This window comes from Oncorhynchus kisutch, linkage group LG24 (genome assembly GCF_002021735.2).
Source record: "Oncorhynchus kisutch isolate 150728-3 linkage group LG24, Okis_V2, whole genome shotgun sequence".
Taxonomy (NCBI): Eukaryota; Metazoa; Chordata; class Actinopteri; order Salmoniformes; family Salmonidae; genus Oncorhynchus; species Oncorhynchus kisutch.
This window is the reverse complement of record NC_034197.2, coordinates 24,501,875-24,524,499: the sequence shown is the minus strand read 5'-3', so window position 1 is coordinate 24,524,499 and position 22,625 is coordinate 24,501,875. Positions and strand designations below refer to the sequence as shown.

At 41.4% G+C, this 22,625-nt stretch overlaps 1 protein-coding gene across 2 annotated transcripts in view; it reads right to left on the bottom strand.

The window, feature by feature from the left end:
- Nucleotides 1–20,420, bottom strand: part of LOC109869326 (acid-sensing ion channel 1) — an 82,783-nt gene extending 62,363 nt beyond the window's left edge. Inside the window, exons 1-2 of one of the 2 annotated variants that reach the window (XM_020459403.2) lie at nt 19,175–20,420; nt 10,631–10,826 (exon numbers count right to left, since the gene is read on the bottom strand). In XM_020459403.2, coding sequence (XP_020314992.1) covers nt 10,631–10,826; nt 19,175–19,536 — 558 coding nt within the window. In that variant the 5' untranslated portion in view covers nt 19,537–20,420. The remainder of the gene's footprint in view (nt 1–10,630; nt 10,827–19,174) is intronic. The other variant, XM_031804328.1, reaches the window with a different exon arrangement.
- Between the last annotated feature and the right edge of the window lie 2,205 nt (nt 20,421–22,625).

Here is a 22,625-nt window from a genome sequence, read left to right as displayed (position 1 = left end):
CCTCTGTGTTCTGTTAGACAGGTAACTCTATCCACATTATAGCAGGGGGTGTAAAGCCATAACACAAACGTTTTTCCAGCAGCAGACTAAGATCAATAATGCCGAAAGCTGCACTGAAGTCTAACAAGACAGCCCCCACAATAATTTTATCATCAATTTCTCTCAGCCAATCATAAGTCATTTATGTAAGTGCTGTGCTTGTTGAGTGTCCTTCCCTATAAGCATGCTGCAATTCTGTTGTCAATTTGTTTACTGTGAAATAGCATTGTATCTGGTCAAACACAGTTTTTTCCAAGAAGTTTACTAAGGGTTGGTAACAGGCTGATTGGTAGGCTATTTGAGCCAGTAAAGGGGGTTTTACTATTCTTGGGTAGTGGAATGACTTTAGCTTCCCTCCAGGCCTGAGGGCACACGCTTTCTAGTAGGCTTAAATTTAAGATGTAGCAAATATCAATATCGTCTGCTATTATCCTCAGTAATTTTCCATCCCGATTGTCAGACCCCGGTGGCTTGTCATTGTTGATAGACAACAATATATATATTCACCTCTTCCACACTGAGTTTACGGAATTCAAAAGTACACTTCTTGTCTTTCATAATTTGGTCCGATATACTTCTATGTGTAGTGTTAGCGTTTGTTGCTGGCATGTCATCCCTAAGTTTGCTTATCTGCCAATGAAAAAGTAATTAAAGTAGTTTGCAATATCAGAGGGTTTTGTGATGAATGAGCCACCTGATTCAATGAATGAAGGAGCCGAGTTGGCTTTTGCCCAAAAATGTCATTTAAGGCCCCAAAGCTTTTTACTATCATTCTTTATATCATTTATCTTTGTTTCATAGTGTAGTTTATTTTTATTTAGTTTAGTCACATGATTTCTTAATTTGCAGTACATTTGCCAATCAGTTGGGCTGCCAGACTTAATAGCCATACATTTTGCCTCATCCCTCTCAACCATACAACTTTTCAATTACTCATCAATCCAAGGGGATTTAACAGTTTTACAGTCATTTTCTCAATGGGTCCGTGCTTATTAGTAACTGGAATAGGTCGTTTCATAAATGTGTCAAGTGCAGCGTCTGGTTGCTCCTCATTACAAAACACACACCAGCAAATATTATTTACATCATCAACATATGAATCATTACAAAACCTAGTGTATGACCTCTTATACACTATATTAGGCCCAGCCTGACCTCTTATACACTATATTAGGCCCAGCCTGACCTCTTATACACTATATTAGGCCAGGCGTTGGGACTTTGGTTTTCCTAGATATGGTTATTATATTGTGATCAATACATCCTTTGGATTTGGAAACTGCTTTAAAGCAAATATCTGCAGCATTAGTAAAGATGTGATCAATAAATGTCGATGATTTAATTCCTGTGCTGTTTGTAACTACCCTGGTAGGTTGACTGACAACCTGATCCAGGTTGCAGGCACTGGTTACAGTTTGAAGTTTTTTCCTGAGTGGGCAGCTTGATGATAGCCAGTCAATATTTAAATCCTCCAGAAAATATACTTCTCTGTTGATATCACATACATTATCAAGCATTTCACACATGTTATCCAGATACTGACTGTTAGCACTTGGTGGTCAATAGCAGCTTCCCACCAGAATGGGCTTTAGGTGAGGCAGATGAACCTGTAGCCATATTACTTCAACAGTATTTAACATTAGATCGTCTCTCATCTTTACAGGAATGTGGTTCTGAATATAGACCGCAACACTGCCTCTGTTGGCATTTCTGTCTTTTCGGTAGATGTTATAATCATGTATTGGTACCACTGTATCATCAAAGGTATTATCTAAGTGAGTTTTAGAGAATATGAATGTCATCTGTTACAAGCAAGTTATTGGCTCCAAACAGATGTATTCGGTGCAATTAGGGGTACATAAATTAAATGACTTACATTGTGTTTGACAATGCCCCTAAGATCATGTACATTTGATGCAGCATTATGACGACTCATTGTCACAATGGTAGGGATTAATAACTGAGCTGGTCTTGGATCATTTACCAGTCATTGTTTCAAAGCAGCCTTGAAATGTGTGGACAGAGTCCAGGAGCCAAGATGATTTAGATGGACTCCATCATTTCCACAGCAAAGATCAACATTTGGTTTTGTGAGAAAGCTAACGATTTGTTGCTTTGCATTTGTCTATCACTGAACAACTTCTCAAGGAAAAGGTTGTTGCCAGCATCGACATGACAGACAGACAGTGTGGTCAGAGGAAGTAATAGGACAGCTGTCATGGCACAGAGTTTAGCAGAGAGCTCAGAAGAAGCACACAGTAACCTAACAGAGCTGCTGTGCCTGGTTCCAGCAAATAAGGATGCTGCAAGTGAGCATTTCGTTGGATGGTGTATACCTTGTGTATCCTGTACATACGACTAATACAAATTTAAACTTTCATCTTGGTTCCCTGGGTAGACTTGTCAAAGCCTGCTTTTGACAAACAAGAGAGAGGGGCCGACCAGCAGAGCATGAGGCAGAGCTCCCCAGAGTAGGATGCTTTCTCACCCTTTCTCTTACTGTATCTCTCTCTATGTCTGTCTCTCTCCGTTTCTCTCTCTCTGATCCTGCTCTCACTCTACATTCTATCAGTCGCTCTGTCTCGCTCTCTCTCCACCTCTCTCTCGCTCTCTGATCCTGCTCTCACTCTACATTCTCTCTCAGTCACTCTGTCTGTCTCTCTCTCTCTCCACCTCTCTCTCTCGCTCTCTCTGATCCTGCTCTCACTCTACATTCTATCAGTCGCTCTGTCTCGCTCTCTCTCCACCTCTCTCTCTCGCTCTCTCTGATCCTGCTCTCACTCTACATTCTATCAGTCGCTCTGTCTCGCTCTCTCTCCACCTCTCTCTCTCGCTCTCTCTGATCCTGCTCTCACTACATTCTCTCTCAGTCTCTCTCTCTCTCCACCTCTCTCTCGCTCTCTCTGATCCTGCTCTTACTCTAGATTCTCTCTCAGTCTCTCTGTCTCTCTCCACCTCGCTCCCTCACTCTCTCTGATCCTGCTCTCACTCTACATTCTATCAGTCGCTCTGTCTCTCTCCACCTCGCTCTCTCACTCCTTTCAATTCTCTCCTTCAGTTCAATTGAGAGGCTTTTTGAACCAGCTCCATCTCTTTGTCCCACGGCCATGTTTAAGAGGCCAATTATCCATGATCATTCCCTTCAACCCTCAGTCATTGACAGCCAGGAAGGGTGGAGGATTCACTCAATGCCTGTAATTGCTGCCTCTTTATCATTTATGCTTATTCATTTGGAAATCACTCCGCAATTTACACTCTTTCTCAAAACACTTTGATTGTGGATATGAATATCTCAGGCAAATATGTTTCCAAGTTGCTTCTCACAGTAGTGCACTATCATTATGTCTTAATAACCTCACTTACACCCAGGGGGTATGTTTGGGTACCGACATGAATAATGCAAATCAGCCAAAAGTGAATGATTCAAAAAGTACTTGGTGCATATCGAGAGGAAAGTAATTGATCTCCTTAAATTGACATGTACATAGGGCTATTGCTTTGAAGATTACCCTTCAAATAAATCAATAGTATAAGAATGAGTTCGTTATCATAATAACTAGCTAGGAAGGATGATTTTCTAATCTTTTAATTAAATGAGTGGTATTTTTTCCTGGTCAACACCAGTCAGTTTTTAATCAGATGCAATTGGGCCTGCCACTATTCCACGTCATTGGATTGGTTGTTAAAATGTAGGCTACAAGCATCCATCTCCCCAGGCACTTTCTGCAATATATCATCTCCATCCCAGTGATTGGCATATCATAATGGAATAAATAATTCACAATTATTGTCCAAGGCAAAATCTCATCAAACTCATCCTCGATAGCATCTTACTCAACTAGCGTAATGATTGTATAATGAGATGATAAAATATCACCTGACCTCAACCCCCTCTGTGCAGAATCTGGTTGAATCAACGTTGGTTCAATGTATTTTGTCAACGTATTGTGACGTGGAATCTACGTGGAAAATACATTAACGTAAACTGTTGTTTTGAGGGTGAAATTTCAACCACAGGATTATGTCATCATGGTAAACAAATTTCAACAAGACAAACCTTGTATAGAATCTGTTGGATTTGTACCTTTAAAACAACGTCAGATCTTCCACTATCAGAACAAAACACTAGGCTGGGCAGCACCTACTGGAGAATTGATCTATCTACAGCAGTGGTCGCCAACCGGTCGATCGCAAGGCATTCCTAGTCGATCACCAAATATTTCTGTAGAAAAGCCAACGAACGATAAAGGATTGCGCTCCTTTTTTAAAATCATGTTGAGCTGTTGCCGGTAGGTGCACTTGATTTAAAAGTCCTGCGCACCGGGTAAGCAAAGTGTTCCCATGAGATAAACTCCGCCTACCCGGCAGACTGGCAAATCTGTGACTAAATAGAGTGCACCTACTGCGCTGCCCAATCGGATAGCTCAAATCACCGTGGCTACAGAGCTTCCATGACCCTGGCCACAGCCAAGTTTAAATGGCTACTAGCCTATGTAAGATTTAATAACTTTTAAATGACCACAGAGAGACCGTCAACGAATACAGCAAAGACCTGCTGTATTTATGAGTGAGTTCATGTTTAAGTTTATATTCAGCACTGTCACTGTTTTTATTCAACACTATTACAAAACGCGATTCTCCGTACTTCCGCTCGGGCTGCAGCTGCAATGAATGAGTAGCCAAGTATCGATAGCCCTGCGTTTTATTATTATTAGCAGCTCGTTGTGTCGATTTTAATATTATGAAATATTTCACTTCCTCTGGTCATAGGAACAACATGAATTTGTGCATGAGGCACATGCGGTGCGACTCAAGGTTCACCATCCGGTGGAAGACGGTGTCCCCTCTCTCTGGTCAGTCACACCGGAGGAAAGGACGGAGAGAGCAGGGACCGTGAGAGGCGGTTGGGAAAAATAGTTTTGAACGTCATACAACTTGGAATTCCAAGTCGGAAACTAAGCCATCTTTCTAGAGCTCCGACTTCTCGACCTGAAGATCACTGACGTCATGATTTGACCTCGTTGCAGGCCCAGGCGGCATCCCCAGCCGAGTTCTCAGAGCATGCGCAGACCAGCTGGCTGGTGTGTTTACGGACATATTCAATCAATCCTTATCCCAGTCTGCTGTTCCCACATGCTTCAAGAGGGCCACCATTGTCCCTGTTCCCAAGAAAGCTAAGGTAACTGAACTAAACGACTAGCGCCCCGTAGCACTCACTTCCGTCATCATGAAGTGCTTTGAAAGACTAGTCAAGGACCATATCACCTCCACCCTACCTGACACCCTAGACCCACTCCAATTTGCTTACCGCCCAAATAGGCCCACAGACGATGCAATCTCAACCACCCATCTGGACAAGAGGAATACCTATGTGAGAATGCTGTTCATCGACTACAGCTCAGCATTTAACACCATAGTACCCTCTAAACTCGTCATCAAGCTCGAGACCCTGGGTACTGGACTTCCTGACGGGCCGCCCCCAGGTGGTGAGGGTAGGTAACAACATCTCCACCCCACTGATCCTCAACACTGGGGCCCCACAAGGGTGCATTCTGAGCCCTCTCCTGTACTCCCTGTTCACCCACGACTGCGTGGCCACGCACGTCTCCAACTCAATCATCAAGTTTGCGGACGACACTACAGTGGTATGCTTGATTACCAACAACGATGAGACGGCCTACAGGGAGGAGGTAAGGGCCCTCGGAGTGTGGTGTCAGGAAAATAACCTCACACTCAACGTCGACAAAACAAAGGAGATGATTGTGGACTTCAGGAAACAGCAGAGGGAGCACCCCCCTATCCACATCGATGGGACAGTAGTGGAGAGGGTAGTAAGTTTTAAGTTCCTCAGCGTACACATCACGGGCAAACTCAATTGGTCCACCCACAACCTCAGGAGGCTGAAGAAATTCGGCTTGTCACCAAAAGCACTCACAAACTTCTACAGATGCACAATCGAGAGCATCCTGTCGGGCTGTATCACCGCCTGGTACGGCAACTGCTCCGCCCACAACCGTAAGGCTCTCCAGAGGTTGTGAGGTCTGCACAATGCATCACCGGGGGCAAACTACCTGCCCTCCAGGACACCTACACCACCCAATGTCACAGGAAGGCCATAAAGATCATCAAGGACAACAACCACCCGAGCCACTGCCTGTTCACCCCGCTATCATCCAGAAGGCGAGGTCAGTACAGGTGCATCAAAGCATGGACCGAGAGACTGAAAAACAGCTTCTATCTCAAGGCCATCAGACTGTTAAACAGCCACCACTAACATTAAGTGGCTGCTGCCAACACACTGACTCAACTCCAGCCACTTTAATAATGGGAATTGATGGAAATTGATGTAAAATATATCACTAGCCACTTTAAACAATGCTACTTAATATAATGTTTACATACCCTACATTACTCATCTCATATGTATATGTATGTACTGTACTCTATATAATCTACTGCATCTTTATGTAATATATGTATCACTAGCCACATTAACTATGCCACATTGTTTACATACCCTACATTACTCATCTCATATGTATATGTATGTACTGTACTCTATATAATCTACTGCATCTTTATGTAATAAATGTATCGTTAGCCACTTTAAACTATGCCACTTTGTTTACATACCCTACATTACTCATCTCATATGTATATACTGTACTCGATACCATCTACTGCATCTTGCCTATGCCGTTCTGTACCATCACTCATTCATATATCTTTATGTACATATTCTTTATCACTTAAGGTAGTAGTCTTGGAATTGTTAGGTTAGATTACTCGTAGGTTATTACTGCATAGTTGGAACTAGAAGCACCAGCATTTCACTACACTCGCATTAACATCTGCTAACCATCTGTATGTGACAAATACATTTGATTTGATTTGATTTTGTTGACCACCAGATGCAGGTACCATCAGTCCAGTAAACTAAAAAGCAAATTATTTCAATTCATGCTCCACAGTGCCTCACAAGTGCTAAACCAACTGATCTATTTTGTTATCAAAGCTTGAGTTTTTCAATATAATATGGTCTGATTAACAATATTGGCAGCCCAATCAAATAGCCAATATGCTGTGATAATGTATTAGGCCTACTGCCCAAACCTCATTCATACAAAAATGTTTGTGTGAGGTTAATGTAAAAAAAAAAAGAATATCTGAGCAGTAGATCAAAGCTTGCTTTTTGACTGCGAAAGTGTTCTTGACTCAGAAAAGGTTAGTGACCACTGATCTACAGCTACCCTTTGGTCTCACATTCAGGGTCTTAACCAAGCCCATTCCTGATTACCTATGATATTTTTCACTGACTATTACCAAAGTGCTATCATGAGAATGATTGTTGAGAGATCTCCACTTAAAGATGCAAGATGTAACTTTTTGGGCAAACCGACCTAATTCAGATAGAAATGTGAGTTATAGATCTGTCATGCTTATTGAAAGCAAGTCTAAGAAGCAGTAGATCTGTTCTATGTGTGCTATTTCTATGCTTCCCGTTCTTAAGTTTTGTTTTGTGACATAAACTGAAATAAACTGAAAAGAATTTTAGCAACCAGGAAATGGTCGGAGAATGGTCGGAGGAAATGTGTGCAATAATAGTGCGTAACATTATTTTTGAATGACTACCCCATCTCTGTGCCCCACACATACAATTATATGTAAGGTCCCTCAGTTGAAAAGGGAATTTCAAGCACAGATTCACCCACAAAGACCAGGGAGGTTTTCCAAAGCCTCGCAAAGAAGGGCACCTATTCGTAGATGGGGTTTCCCTTTGAGCATGGAGAAGTTATCAATTGCGCTTCGGATGGTGTATCAATACACCCAGTCATGACAACGATACAGGCGTCCTTCCTAACTCAGTTGCTGGAGAGGAAGGAAAACGCTCAAGGATTTCACAATGAGGCCAATGGTGATTTTAAAACAGTTACAGAGTTGAATTGCTGTGATAGGAGAAAACTGAGGAAACTGGATCAACAACATTGTAGTTACTCTACAATACTAACCTAAATGACAGAGTGGAAAGAAGGAAGCCTGTACAGAATACAAATATTCCAAAACATAAATCCTGTTTGCAATAAGACACTAAAGTAAAACTGTAAAAAATGTGACAAAGAAATGAACTTTTTATCCTGAATACAAAGCGAAATGTTTGTGGAAACACATCACTTAGTACGACTTTTCATATTTTCAAGCATGGTGGAGATTTGGGCGAAGTTGATCTGCGAGATTCTTAATAAATGCTTGTTTGATTTAATGGCGCTCACGATACAAGAAGTGACAGAACAATTGAGCACGACTAGAGATCAAGTCACACAGTTAATATAAGGGCCACTAGATGTCTTGTGATAGATTACATAAAATCCTTGAAAGATACCTAAATTCTGGTAGTTTACAGATCTGATGTTCAAAGTTTTTTTTAGATCATAAGAAATTATAGTGGATGCATGTTGTCAAAAATGCCAAAATAATCACAAAATAGCAAAGTTGGGTCGGAGCTTTGTCATTATATTTGATTTGATTTTAGATCATCTTATTTTATTATTTCATATATTGTACATGTGATAAAGCCACACAGAGGGCAGGAGATTATTACAGACACCTGTGATAATCTAAAGTACCCAAAAGGGCCACTTGTGTCTTGTGATAGGTTACATAAAATCCTTGAAAGATACCCAAATTATGGTAGTTTAGTGGTAGTATAACCTCCCTTTATAACCCTAACTGTCCAGATGCAATTTCCTGAGAGCCACGCCAGTCTTTAAAGGGGAGAGAAATGTCTCTCTCGCACGCTCTCCTTCTCTCTTCCTCTCACTCGCTCACACTCTCTCTCTCGCTCTCTCTCTCTGAGGAGTGCTGCGAAGACAGGAGGCGAGTGGAACAGGACAGTGTCGGCCTGCCAGGGCCTTTAATTTTAAAGATGTATTAAAGAGAAAAGACTTTAAAAAAACACGCTGTTCTTAAAATTGTCTCTTAAATCAAAAATCAAAAGGTTACTTTGAGCCTTGGGTACTTGTGATGCAAACTTATCTAACTTTTGAAATACAATGAGCGTACAAACATTAGGAACACCTTCCTAATTTTGAGTTGCACCCCCTTTTGCCTTCAGAACAGCCTCAATTCGTAGGGGTGTGAAAAACCCAGCAGCGTTGCAGTTCTTGGCACACTCAAATGGTGAGCCTGGCCCCTACTACCATACCCCGTTCAAAGGCACATAAATATTTTGTCTTGCCCATTAACCCTCTGAATGGCACACATACACAATCCATGTCTCAATTGTCTCAAAGTTTAAAAAAATCATTCTTTAACCTGTCTCCTCCCCTTCATCTACACTGATTGAAGTGGATTTAACAAGTGACATCAATAAGGGATCATAGCTTTCACCTGGATTCACCAGGTCAGTCTATGTCATGGAAAGAGCAGGTGTTCCTAATGTTTTGTGCACTCAGTGTACATACACCCAACAAGACAGTTGTGAAACTGTGCATGCCAGTGTATGAGCAAAGATTATATATGATAAATTAATATCACATAATATATATCACAACCTCTCTAGACCACTTACGTGTTGTAAGCCATGATTAGGAAAGTACACAGTTCATTTCATATTAGTGAAAATGGCAAATATGAATTAATAGTGTGCAGTATAATGACAAAATATTCCTTGCCACAGCTATAAGGCACTTGATATGCTCTGTCAATCATCATTATAGCAAAACTACTGTAGCTCTCTTTTTCTCTCTCTCCTCTATAACTGTCCTCTGGTGAGATATCACACGGTTTCCAAGACAATCACAATTTTATAGAAACTAAACAATGGGGCAGTGGGCAGAGCATAAAGGCAGTGTACTCTCCAAGACTGAAAATGAATGGAAGATGCCTGAGAGACTTTTGGCAACTGGTAGACGATCTATCATCAGCCAACGCAGCAGGTTTATGGCGAGGAGACTGTAACCCAGTGGGAGATTTCAAAGTAAAACCTTATGTTGAAGTAGCAGTAGCTAGCTGCAGTAAATACAGAACAAATGTTTACGGTGCCACCCACATATACCATCCATTACATACAGTATCCCACTGTAATGTCTCCCTTCAACATGCATCTTTGATCCCCTCTCTACCACATATTCCACATCCACTTCCCACATGCATCTTTGAACACCAAGTCTCTGAGGATAGCGCCACACAGTATGCCGTGCCAGCCACACTCTATAGTACAAACGCTGTTTGAAGGAATTAACAAACACATTACAAAAAAGGGATTCTGTTTGTTGCCAGACCTCTCACACAGCATCTGTGGGCATGGTGAGTGAGCAAAAGAGGGCATTCATGCTTGGTTGAGTCACAAAGCACAGTAGGGCCACCACGCTCATTAAAGCAATACATTTAATTAATTAATTGTGAAATAGGTCAATTTTGACTTTGAGGTGCAGTCAAACACACGAGGAACAGACTCGGGAGGCAGAATGGAGATTCACATACTCTATTATACCATTTTTGGGAGATAAGTAATAGCAGATTCTGTTTTTCCTCTCTTTGGTGCATAAAACTATTTTCTTGAAAGATGATCTGAGGTCTACATGTAACTTACCACTTGGAAGTCCTCGGCTCTGCACTCGGCCCCCCGGAAGTGACACGCCAGCAGTATTTCCTTGATGTCATGTCCTGTGCGGTCGTAGAACTCACGCATGTTGAAGGGACGGGGCTTGAAGTTGTGGAAGTCAGCTTTGACCTTCAGGGTCTCCAGAACACTTTCCTCCACCAAATGGGTGTCCCTGATCTCATACCTAGAGACAGAGAGAGAGAGTGAAGGAGAGAGAGAGAAAAAAAAGGAGAGAGAAAGACATAAAGAAAGCGAGAAGGAAGGAGTCCAAAAGAGGGAGTTTTATTAGTCTAGTCACAAATGTTCAATTTCAGCATATTCAAACAGAGGTAGATTCATTCCCTTTTTCCTGCTATTCCTCTTCCCACTCTTTAATACCTTCAAGCAGACTACCATAGTCCCTGTGCCCAAGAATGCCAAGGTAATCTGTCTGTAGCCATGAAATGCTTTGAAAAGCTGGTCATGGCTCACATCAACACCATCATCCCAGACACCCTGGACCCACTCCAATTCGCATACCGCCCCAACAGATACACAGATGATGCAATCTCTATTGCACTCCACACTGCCCTCTCCCATCTGTACAAGAGGAGAACGCTGTTGATTGACCATAGCTCAGCGTTCAACACCCTAGTGCCCATAAAGCTGATCAACAAGCTCAGGACTCTGGAACTAAACACCTCCCTCTGTAACTGGATCCTGGACTTCTTAGTGGTCTGCCCCAGATGCTGAGGGTAGGCAACAACACATCCACCACGCTGACCCTCAACACGGGGCCCCTCAGGGCTGCGTGATTAGTCTCCCACTGTACCCCCTGTTCACCCACGACTGTGTCGCCTCGCATGACGACAACACCATCATTAAGTTTGCTGACGACACGACGGTGGTAGGCCTGATCACGACGACGATGAGACAGCCTATAGGGAGGAGGTCAATAACCTGCCAGTGTGGTGCCAGGACAACAACCTCTCCCTTAACATCAACAAGACAAACAAGCTGATTGTGGATTACAGAAAACGGAGGGCAGAGTACACCTCCATCCACATAGACAGGGCTGTAGTGGAGCGAGTCAAGAGCTTCAAGTTCCTAGGTGTCCACATCACTAAGGAATTATCATGGTCCACACACACCAACACAGACGTAAAGAAGGCGCGACAACGACTCTTCCACCTCAGGAAGCTGAAAAGTTTACGCATGGAACCTCAGATCCTCAAAAAGTTCTACACCTGCACCATTGAGAGCATCTTGACTGGCTTAATTATCCCTTTTTATGGCAACTGCTTGGTATCTGACTGCAAGGCGATACAGAGGTTAGTGCGGAAGGCCCAGTACATCACTGGGGCCGAGCTCACTGCCATCCAAGATCACTATACCAGGCGGTGTCAAAGGAAGACCCTAAAATCCATCCGCCCAAGTCATAAACGGTTCTCTCTGCTACCGCACGGCAAGCGGTGCCAATGCAGCAAGAGTGGAACCAACAGGACCGTGAACCGATTCTACCTCGACGCCACAAGACTGCTAAATTATTCCTTCAATTCTGACCAGTTTCTCAGTCCCTGCTGAAGAAAAACATCCCCACAGCATGATGCTGCCACCACCATGCTTCACTGTGGGGATGGGGTTCTCGGGGTGATGAGAGGTGTTGGGTTTGTACTATACATAGCGTTTTCCTTGATGGCAAAAAAATCTCAATTTTAGTCTCATCTAACCAGAGTACCTTCTTCCATTTGTTTGGGAAGTCTCCCACATGCCTTTTGGCGAACACCAAACGTGTTTGCTTATTATTTTCTTTAAGCAATGGCTTTTTTCAGGCCACTCTTCCATAAAGCCCAGCTCTGTGAAGTGTACGGCTTAAAGTGGTCCTATGGACAGATACTACAATCCCCGCTCTGGAGCTTTGCAGCTCATTCAGGGTTATTTTTGGTCTCTTTGTTGCCTCTCTGATTAATGCCCTCCTTGCCTGGTCCGTGAGTTTTGGTGGGCAGCCCTATCTTAGCAGGTTTGTTGTGGTGCCATATTCTTTCCATTTTTAATAATGGATTTAATGGTGCTTCGTTTCAGATATTTTTTTATAACCCAACCCTGATCTGTACTTCTCCACAACTTTGTCCCTGACCTGTTTGGAGAGCTCCTTGGTCTTCATGGTGCCACTTGCTTAGTGGTGTTTCAGACTTTGGGGCCTTTCAGAACAGGTGTATATATTCTGAGATCATGTTACACTTAGATTGCACACAGGTGGACTTTATTTAACTAATTATGTGGCTTCTGAAGGTAATTGGTTGCACCAGATCTTATTTAGGGTCTTCATAGCAATGGGGGTGAATACATATGCACGCACCACTTTTCCATTTAAAAGAATATATATCTTTTAGAAACAAGTTATTTTTCATTTCACTTCACCAATTTGGACTATTTTGTGTATGTCCATTTCATGAAACGCAAATAAAAATATATTTAAATTATAGGTTGTAATTCAACAAATGAGGAAAAACACCAAGGGGGTTGCATACTTTTGCAAGACATTGTATGCTGTTTAATCAGCTTCTTGATATACCACACCCTTCTGGCGAATGGAATATCTTGGCAAAGGAGAAATGCTCACTAACAGGGATGCAAACACATTTTTTAACTAAATTTGAGAGAAATACGTTTTTTGTGCATATGGATCATTTTTGGAATTTTTTATTGCAGCTCATTAAAAACATGGGATGAACCCTTTAAATGTTGTGTTAATATTTTTGTTCAGTATACATACTGTATCTACCTCAATTACCTCATACCCCTGCACACCGACTCTGTACTGGTACCCCGTGTATATAGCCAAGTTATTGTTACTCATTGTGTAATTATTTTTCTATTATTTCTATTTGTTTCTCTGTATTGTTGGGAAGGGCCAGTAAGTAAGCATTTCACTGTTAGTCTACACCTGTTGTTTATGAAGCATCTGACAAATACAATGTGATTTGATTCCCACAAAAAAATATTTTTGAAAGCTTGACAATCAGTTTGAGCAGACTTGAGCTCTTAAGAATAAGATGTGAATGTATGGAAATGGCATAACAAGAAATGATTGTTGAGAGGTTTTTAGACACAAGCACACAGTGACCTTACATAAAATACATTGATTGTGAATCTCTTTAGTTTTGGTTTATTAATATAAAGCGAATTCTCCCAACTCAAACTGTCTTTCTATTACCTTTACCAAGGACTAAGCTGTAGTAACCTTGATCTAGCTTGATCATGAGCCATACTCTACTAGAAGTGTTGCACTAGCTGCCTCAGCTGCAAGTCTGGCTGGAAAGACTAGCCTTGATGAAAAGCTTTCTCACACAACGTCCACTTATAAAATGTACTTTGTTACTTATAAAACATATAAACAACTCACATAGAAAATTTGTTTGTCCACAAGTCTATAAATCATGTGTACCTAGTGCCCTCACACATGTTTATTTTGTGTTGTGTAGCCTACTGAACTCTGGGTGTAGTATGTACTGTACATGTATATACCCATGTTTGTATTTGTGTGTGTGTGTGTGTGCTTGCGTCTGTGTGTGCATGCGTGTGTGAGAGAGCGGCAACACGTGTGTGTGCTTGTCCTCATTCCATCTACTCACAGAATAATTGCGCGTGAGTCACAGTGGGAAGGGAGAGTCATCCCACTCACACAACATTATCCATGGGAGTTCATCTTTGAATAGAGCAGCTGAGAGGCCAGCTAAATCTGACCATAATGTCTTCCTGCTGCCCAGCAAGAATACATAGCAGCATAATGTCAACTGGCACACTCCATATTGACTTGGCGATGCCGTGCTGTGGTATCATTAAACACGTCAAAACTTTATAGGGCTGTAAAAGAATGAGCAGGATTTAGACTTTTTCAAATAGGTTTGGCTCATAAGAAGGGGATTATAGTCAGATTTGTGCTCAGGAACAATTGGTGTTGGCAGTGTGAATGGACACACAACAAATCTTAAAAATAGAGTGTTGCATTAAACTGTATGGCCAATCTACGTAAAAAGACTAGGGGTTACAGGGCCATCAAATCCCTTGAGAAATCTAAGTTTAGTAGAAAGCCAGAATCATCAAACTGAAAGCCATTAAACATTGAATTGCCTACCTACTATTCCACCTCTCAAATTTGGTTCAAAACTTCATTATGCCGATGAGGTGAGAGCATGGCCCAGTACCTCGGAAGGTACTGATCTGATCCAATTTAGATGTTCTCTCTGGCTGTTGCTAAGTGCCATCTCAGGCAAAGCCTTCCGTTGATTAAAGGAGGACATAATAGAGTTGAGACCTTTGCTCCCCAATATTGTTGCAATGGACAAAGCTGCCAAGTGTGCACTTACAGTATGAAATGAAATCCCACAAGCACACAAGCCTGTCAGAATCAGCCCCGGCCAACACTTTTTCCCTAGTATGGGTGGATTTTTAATATCACGCCACAAAACATTTCCCCAGACCAGCCATTGCAAACACTGAAAGTGGCAGGGAGAGAGAGAGAGAAAGAAACAGAGGGTAGAAAGAGAGAGACAGAGTGATGCTCAATTGGATTTCACACCAAAAGTGCTTTCATTTCTGGATGAGGGCTTAACAAATGAGGGAATAACTACATCGCCTCTCTACCTTGGGAGACGGGATAAGTGAATAATCACCAACTCTAATTTGCCAAACAATTCAAATGTTTTTAAAGTTGTGGGATTGAGGAAGAAAGCCTGATATTTTCCTCTCTGCTAAGCAACCACTCAGTGACTCCCTGAATGTTAAATTCTCCCTCTTGGGAAATGAAAAGCTTGCCCTTTTATCTCATCTACCGAGTTCTTTCTTTTCTGAAGAATATGGGTTCAACATAACATTATAAATGTTTCCTCAGACGAAGTGCCCACGAGATTATGGAACGTTGGGCTACCATTTTAAACAGATACTGGGTCTGCTGTCATATGATATTACATTGGAACTGATCGCTGTTGATAATGTGACACAAGTTTCTTCCCCTGAGAGGGAGGACAAGGATATTTACTCATTCATAAAGCTTAATTCACAAATATGTACAATTTCTATCTCTCAAGAAACAGAAACCTACACCAGATGTTACATTGTACAAAGCTTATCAGCCATACCACCGTGAATGAAGTGCTAATTTTAGTGACAGTGTGGAATTGTCATAAATGATAGAAATGGGGACATTTCCCCCTGAATGAAAACCGAACACTCTGGTGCCTGTTGGGCCTTATATCCCTAATTCTATCAGTTCTAGGTTTTCTTTCCATCTTTTTCAGCCATCTCTCGTCTGCTCCCTCCTATCTATCTCTTGTCTCTTCACTCCCTCTCTTTCTTGCTCTCTCTGCTGTCTCTCTGTCCAGTGACAGTCCTTCCTCTACACTTGTGTGTGTGTGTGTCCTTCCTGTAACTCCACGTCAGATGCTGTGTGCGTTGAGGAAATGCAGCAGCTGTTGCTGCAAAGTCCAGCAGGCGTCAACAATCAAACAGGGAGAGATGCAGAGTCAGACAGGACTGCTGTGATTGTCTCATCAACCATCAGCACTGACATTTCTGAGACGAAACTGACACCATGGGGATAGCAGTGTGTTTATCACAGTGTCTCAGGCTGGTATTAAACATAAACTGTCTGTATGGAAATATGATGCACCCCCCGCCCCCCTCTTCACCACTCCCTCCTCTTCTTGCCCATGTCTAGTTCACAGACCTAGACCAAATGGTCTGTTACTGTTTACAATATCATTTTTATTTTTTATTTTTTAACTTTAGATAACTATACATTTTCTGTCATTCCTAGTGGAAACATCAAGCAACTGTAGGTTTGGAGTAGGGTAACAATGAGGTCGATGGAATGCTGGGACTACAATGACAATATACAGAAAAGACTGTGGAGAGCGGTCTTTGAGAATCAACAAAATGCATTCTTTCAAATATGGTTTAACTTTGGCTCACGTTAATCAGAGCCCTGTTCCAGCGTTTTAAGTCCCACATATCTTGTTATTCCAAGTTGTAGACTACATGGAGCTGTGGACCAATGAGCGAGGCGTTAATACCATTCTCTCACTGAGCTGCTCTTGTTCTTCTCTGGGGTTTTGTGACGGAGAAGTCCTCTCGGCTCATCCATCCAAGGCAGACAAATCGGGGCTTTCTCTCTAAGCGTGGCTGGCATGACTCACCAACAGTAAGGAAATGGAAGCATCAGAGTGACAAAGTGCTTCCTGAGGATGTAACTACCTTGAGGTAACTACTGACTATGACTAATTAACTCTCTTTGATTCCCCCCTCCCCCACAGGGGTTAAATGCCCCCAGCCTTTAATCTTCACAGAAACCATTTCATGTCACCAACACTTTCCCTGGCTCCCACTACTCTCGCTCAACTAAAAATGTAATCGCTCATCTCAATTCCTTATCTCACTCCAACAAAAGATTGAGGTAAATGTATGGAATATTTGTCATTTAGAAAAAGTTATATACAGTGAGCTCCAAAAATATTGGGAGAGTGACAATGTTTTTGTTTGTTTTGGGAGTGTACTCAAGCACTATGGATCTGAAATGATAGAGTGCAGACTGTCAGACTGAGCATAACCGTTTAGAAATTACAGCCTTTTCTGTACATGGTCTCCCCATTTTAGGGGACCAAAACTAGTGGGACAAATTCAGTTATGTATTAAACAGTATTCATAGCACGCAATGACTACATCAAACTTCTGACTCTTCAAATTTCTTGGATGAATTTGCTGGTTGTTTTGGTTGTGTTTCAGATTATTTTGTGGCCAATAGAAAGGAGTGGTAAATAATGTATTGTGTCATTTTGGAGTCACTTAAATAAATAAGAATAGAATGTGTTTCTAAACACTTCTATATTCATGTGGATGCTACCACGGATAATCCTGAATGAATCATGAATAAATTAGTGAAATGTCGTTTTTATAAATACAATATTTTTTTAAATGTACTTTTATTATTAGTATTTTTATGTAAAACTGCATTGTTGATTAAGGGCTTGTAAATAAGCATTTCACTGATGTATTTGGCACATGTGACAAATAACATTTGATTTGATTTATCATGGTAGCATCCACATTAATGTACTGTTTAGAAACACATTCTATTCTTATTTACAATAAAAGTGACTCCAAAATGACACAATACATTATTTACCATTCCTTTCCATTGGGCACAAAATAATCTGAAACACAACCAAAACAAACAGCAAATGCATCCAACAAATGTGTAGAGTCACAAGCTTGATGTGGTCATTGTGTGCTATGAATATAGGACAAATACTACATTAACATACATAAGTGAATTTGTCCCAATACTTTTGGTCCACTAAAATGTGGGGACTTTGCACAAAAAGTGCTGTTATTTCTAAACGGTTCACCCGATATGGATGAAAATACCCTCAAATTAAAGCTGACAGACTGCATTTTAAATCCCATAGTCATTGTATCATTTCAAACCCAAAATGCTAGAGTACAGAGCCTAAACAACAGAAAATGTGTCACTGTCCCAAAACCTTTGGAGCTCACTGTATGCAAACTGATGAAGTTAGATTTATGAACTTATATATATGAAGTTCATAAATCTAACTTCATCAGTTTGCATACAGTGAGCTCCAAAGGTTTTGGGACAGTGACACATTTTCTGTTTTATATATATATATATATATATATATATATATAGAGAGAGAGAGAGAGAGAGAGAGAGAGAGAGAGAGAGAGAGAGAGAGAGAGAGAGAGAGAGAGAGAGAGATATGATTATAGAATATTTTGAGGTAAATGTATGTAATATTTTGTCATTTAGAAAAAGTTATATATGTAATCTAATTAAGTTAAATCTATGAAGTTAGATATATGTATATATACACAGTATATACCAATAGGGGAGGCTAAAGATAAATAATCCACTTGTTTATATAGAAAAATTGTGTAATCAGTTATGGTGAGTATGTTTGGGGAAAAACACACCCTTTCAAAGTTTCTATCTTTATAAAAATAAAACAATTCATTGTGCCAACTTATTTCCTGTAAAAATGTGTTTGCCTAAGGATGCACAGCGAATTTGCAATTGTTAAAATCTCGGTGTTAAGGTAAAAAGTGTTGTGAGTGTTGCTTTTAGTAAGGTTAATACACAACCCACTGGACACAGACATCAGTTCAACGCCTAGTTTTGATTTGCATTTGGTTGAGTTGGCAACTAACATAAATTCAACGAGAAATCAACAAAACATTTCACCATCAGTGGATGAAGGTTCAAACGTGGGTGAAAAAATACTAAATGGCCTTAGATTGATGACTTTTTACAAATCCTATTAGTTTCCCACCTTGATTCAACGTCCTCACATGTATTTATTTGTTGATGACATGGAAACAATGTTGAGTCAACCGGTTTTTGCCCAGTGGCAACATACCCTGCTATTCAAATTTTTGCTGGATCTGAAATGGCATCATTTCAGGGCTCTGGACAAAAGTAACCTAGTGCATTCTATAGAGAATCGCGTGCCACTGCGTGTGACTTGTTTACATCACCTCTGGTTGAGCAGCGCTAGCAGCTCCCCTGCGTGGTACAGGTCATTGCGCGTCACGCGACTGAAGCGGAACGAGTTGAGGTTGCAGAACGTGACAGCGGGGAACACCATCACCGGGGTCGAGATCTCGTCCAGTTTGGTGACGTGTGGGTACTCCAGGTAGAAGTGTATTCGGTCCACGCACACAAACAGTAAGAAAGTCAAGGAGCCCAGGAAGAACACGACCCATAGACAGCGCTTGATGCAGACCCTCTCATAGGTGAAAATGTGCGAAATTCCGTGCAGCGTTGAGTTTTGCGCAAAAGCCTCAACTGGGGGTGGCTGGTTGCAGTCCATTTCTTCGGATTCTACTTTGAGTTCCATTGTGCTCACAGTCTCGCTTAATGGCTATAAAGAATGCTGAGTGACATTGAAATCGTTTGCAGTTCAGAAGGCAGGTAAATTACTACACCTCACAATAGCCTACATATTCAACTATCTCTCCAAGCTAATAAAAACACATGCAATCGTCAATATTGGTGCACTTAATATATGCGATCTATGGGAATGTGTTTCATATAAAATTCATACCATGCACATGTGGCATCTCCAATGCAATGCACCTGTCAATAAAAGTAATAGCTATTTAACGACTAGTCGCCGAACGTGCGGAAAACCAGCGCGAGATTTGCTGTCGATTTGCATCATTCAAAAGGCGGGTTGCAAAAACAGACCAAGGATTCCCTCCTCGAAGTCAGACGCTCAAGAATTCACAGTAAGAGTAAAAAAAATAAACCAAATAATTGAAGAGTATGATTCACCAAAATGCTCCTATTTTCCGTATAAAAGTCCCCATCCTCAGTGGACGGCGTTGGGAGACGCTGTTTTATCAAGTCCAGGTAGCCGATCTCAAAGTGCAAGGCATTAGCCTACAGCGGTGAAAAATATAGACAACGTTCCGTCATTCCAGCGTCGGTTGCAGATGAGTGAGTGAACTAGGTCTCTTCCGTGTTGACTGTCCAGCTTCAGCTCATTGTTTAAGAGTAGGCTAGCTAGTTCATATCCGTCGTTCTGTTGCGACTGTCTGTTGGCAGTGCCGTGGTCCTATATCAGCAGGGGAGAGGTCCGAGACAGGAGAAGTTCCTAGGGACTGGGAGCTTCGTGGTTGGATTGGTCAGTTGTGACTTGTGAGCGTTTTTTTCATAATGAGTAGTGTCTAGCACTGGCAGCTGGCAGTGAGAGCACAGTGCAAGGGAGTGGACCTGTCCTGCACACAGAGATATTAACCGTGGCATGCAGTTGTGATATGAGTAAACTCCCCTATCATGCAAAAAGATGATGGAGAATGCAACAGAATGCGCAGCCCTATTTTCTCTCTCTCACCTGTGTGCATTTGGGTAGATATAGGCCTATATGAGTAATATGGACCCAATAAGATTGTCCATAACACCAAATAAATAAATACAATTCTCACTGTTGCATTAAAGGCATCTGTAGACCAACCCTGGTCTTGTAGACTAGAGACAAGTGTGCTATCTTGCTTCAGCCCACCACTGAAACACCAGAAGCCACTGCACACTCTAGGGTTAGTATAACGACTGCACTAGGCCTACTCCAGATGGTAAACCTAGCTACTACCTCATTAAACCGAACTACAGTATAGGTGCGCTAGCTTTCAATGATATGCGCTAAAGGAATCAACTGTCCTTGCTGTCCCCAGTCTACCTGGTCGTATTGCTGCTCCAGTTTCAACTGTTCAGCCTGTGGCTACAGAACCCTGACCTGTTCATCAGACGTGCTACCTTATCCCGGACCTGCTGTTTTTGACTCTCTCTTTATCGCACCTGCTGTCTCGAAAAGCCAACTATGAAAGCCAACTGACATTTACTCCTGAGGTGCTGACCTGTTGCACCCTCTTACAACTACTGTGATTATTATTATTTGACCCTGCTAGTCATCTATGAACGTTTGAACATCTTGTCCATGTACTGTTATAATCTCCACCCAGCACAGTCAGAAGAGACTGGCCACCCCTCTAGGTTTCTTCCTAGGTTCCTGCCTTTCTAGGGAGTTTTTCCTAGCCACCATGCTTCTACAACTGTATAGCACTTTTTGACATCAGCTGATGTAAAAATGGCTTTATAAATACATTTGATTGATTGAAATGTATTGATATGTATATGCGTGTTCATCAATAAACCAAGACACATTTAGCCCTCAATGGGATACTGGCATGAAAAATGTATCTAGTTCTGTAACATGGGAGTAATCCAGGCCTTGCTAATATAACAAAATATTTATTATGTGTCATTAAATATGCATTACGCATCTCTCCAATGCACCAGGGATATGAACTACCACTTATAAAAGCCTCGCTAAATGGGAGTGTTTCACTTGACACTGGTATAGAGTATTGAGGGACACTCCTGGCAACCTCTACAATATCATCGACTTGAGTCGGTGCTTGAGTTTAAAAATGAATAGCTATTTCTGTATTAAAAGTAAGGTAGACATTGCCCTATATTCGAATGTCTAGGAGGCTGCTCCTTTAACACCTTTAAGTAATTGACTGGCTGCACATTCTTCAAAATAAAGAATTTCCCTGTAAGCAATTATTTTTTTCTTCTTGTCCTTGACTGATAACCTATCCCTCCACCTGCAACCTGGACTTAGGGGTAGACATAACATAGTAAACACTCAAATTAGTCAAATTTTGTGTTTGGTATGGTATGTATTAATTTGTTGATGTCTATCATCCATTTGGTATGATCTGTTACAAATTCCAATGTTTTGTAGCTAACGTTAGCTAGGTAGTGTCCCAGATTTTAATTTACTATGTTACGTCTAGTCTATGAGACCAGCCTGATCCCTCTCCTGACATAGGTCTAATGGAAACAAAAGAAAACTAAAAAGTCTAATATTTTATGAAGATGTGTTGGCTACAGGCCTACATAAACATTTGAAACAATTCAGTCATTGGTCTTAGAAGTCATAATCTAAATAAACCTTATGCCTACCGTGGGACAGAGCCCTCTGTTGAGCCGTCACCAGTCAAATCAGCACTATGGACAGTGTCAAACCAGGTTTCAATGGTATGTGTAAATGTAATACAGTGTGTTCAATGCAGTCTCCGCTCCCGTAGATTGCGCCATTTAGAAATAATCCTAGCGAGATGAAGATTTACCAAGAAGGAAATAGCTCTGCTAGAGACGGAAGAGGAAGCGAGACACCCCACTCACTGTTTTTTTCTGGTTTAATGAAAGTTAATGAACTAAGTAGACCAGACCCAGCAGCTGCTATTGCATTGGTGTCTGTCTATGGGAGACACACCCAGTTAAGTAGACCTGAACTAACCATTGCTTTCAATGGGTTGCTCCTTCAGCCAGTGATAGATGTAGGGTTGAAAGGGTAGGAGGAAGGAGTAAATTCAGTTGTAAGTGAACATTTAAGAACACCATACTATGCTTTCTTGA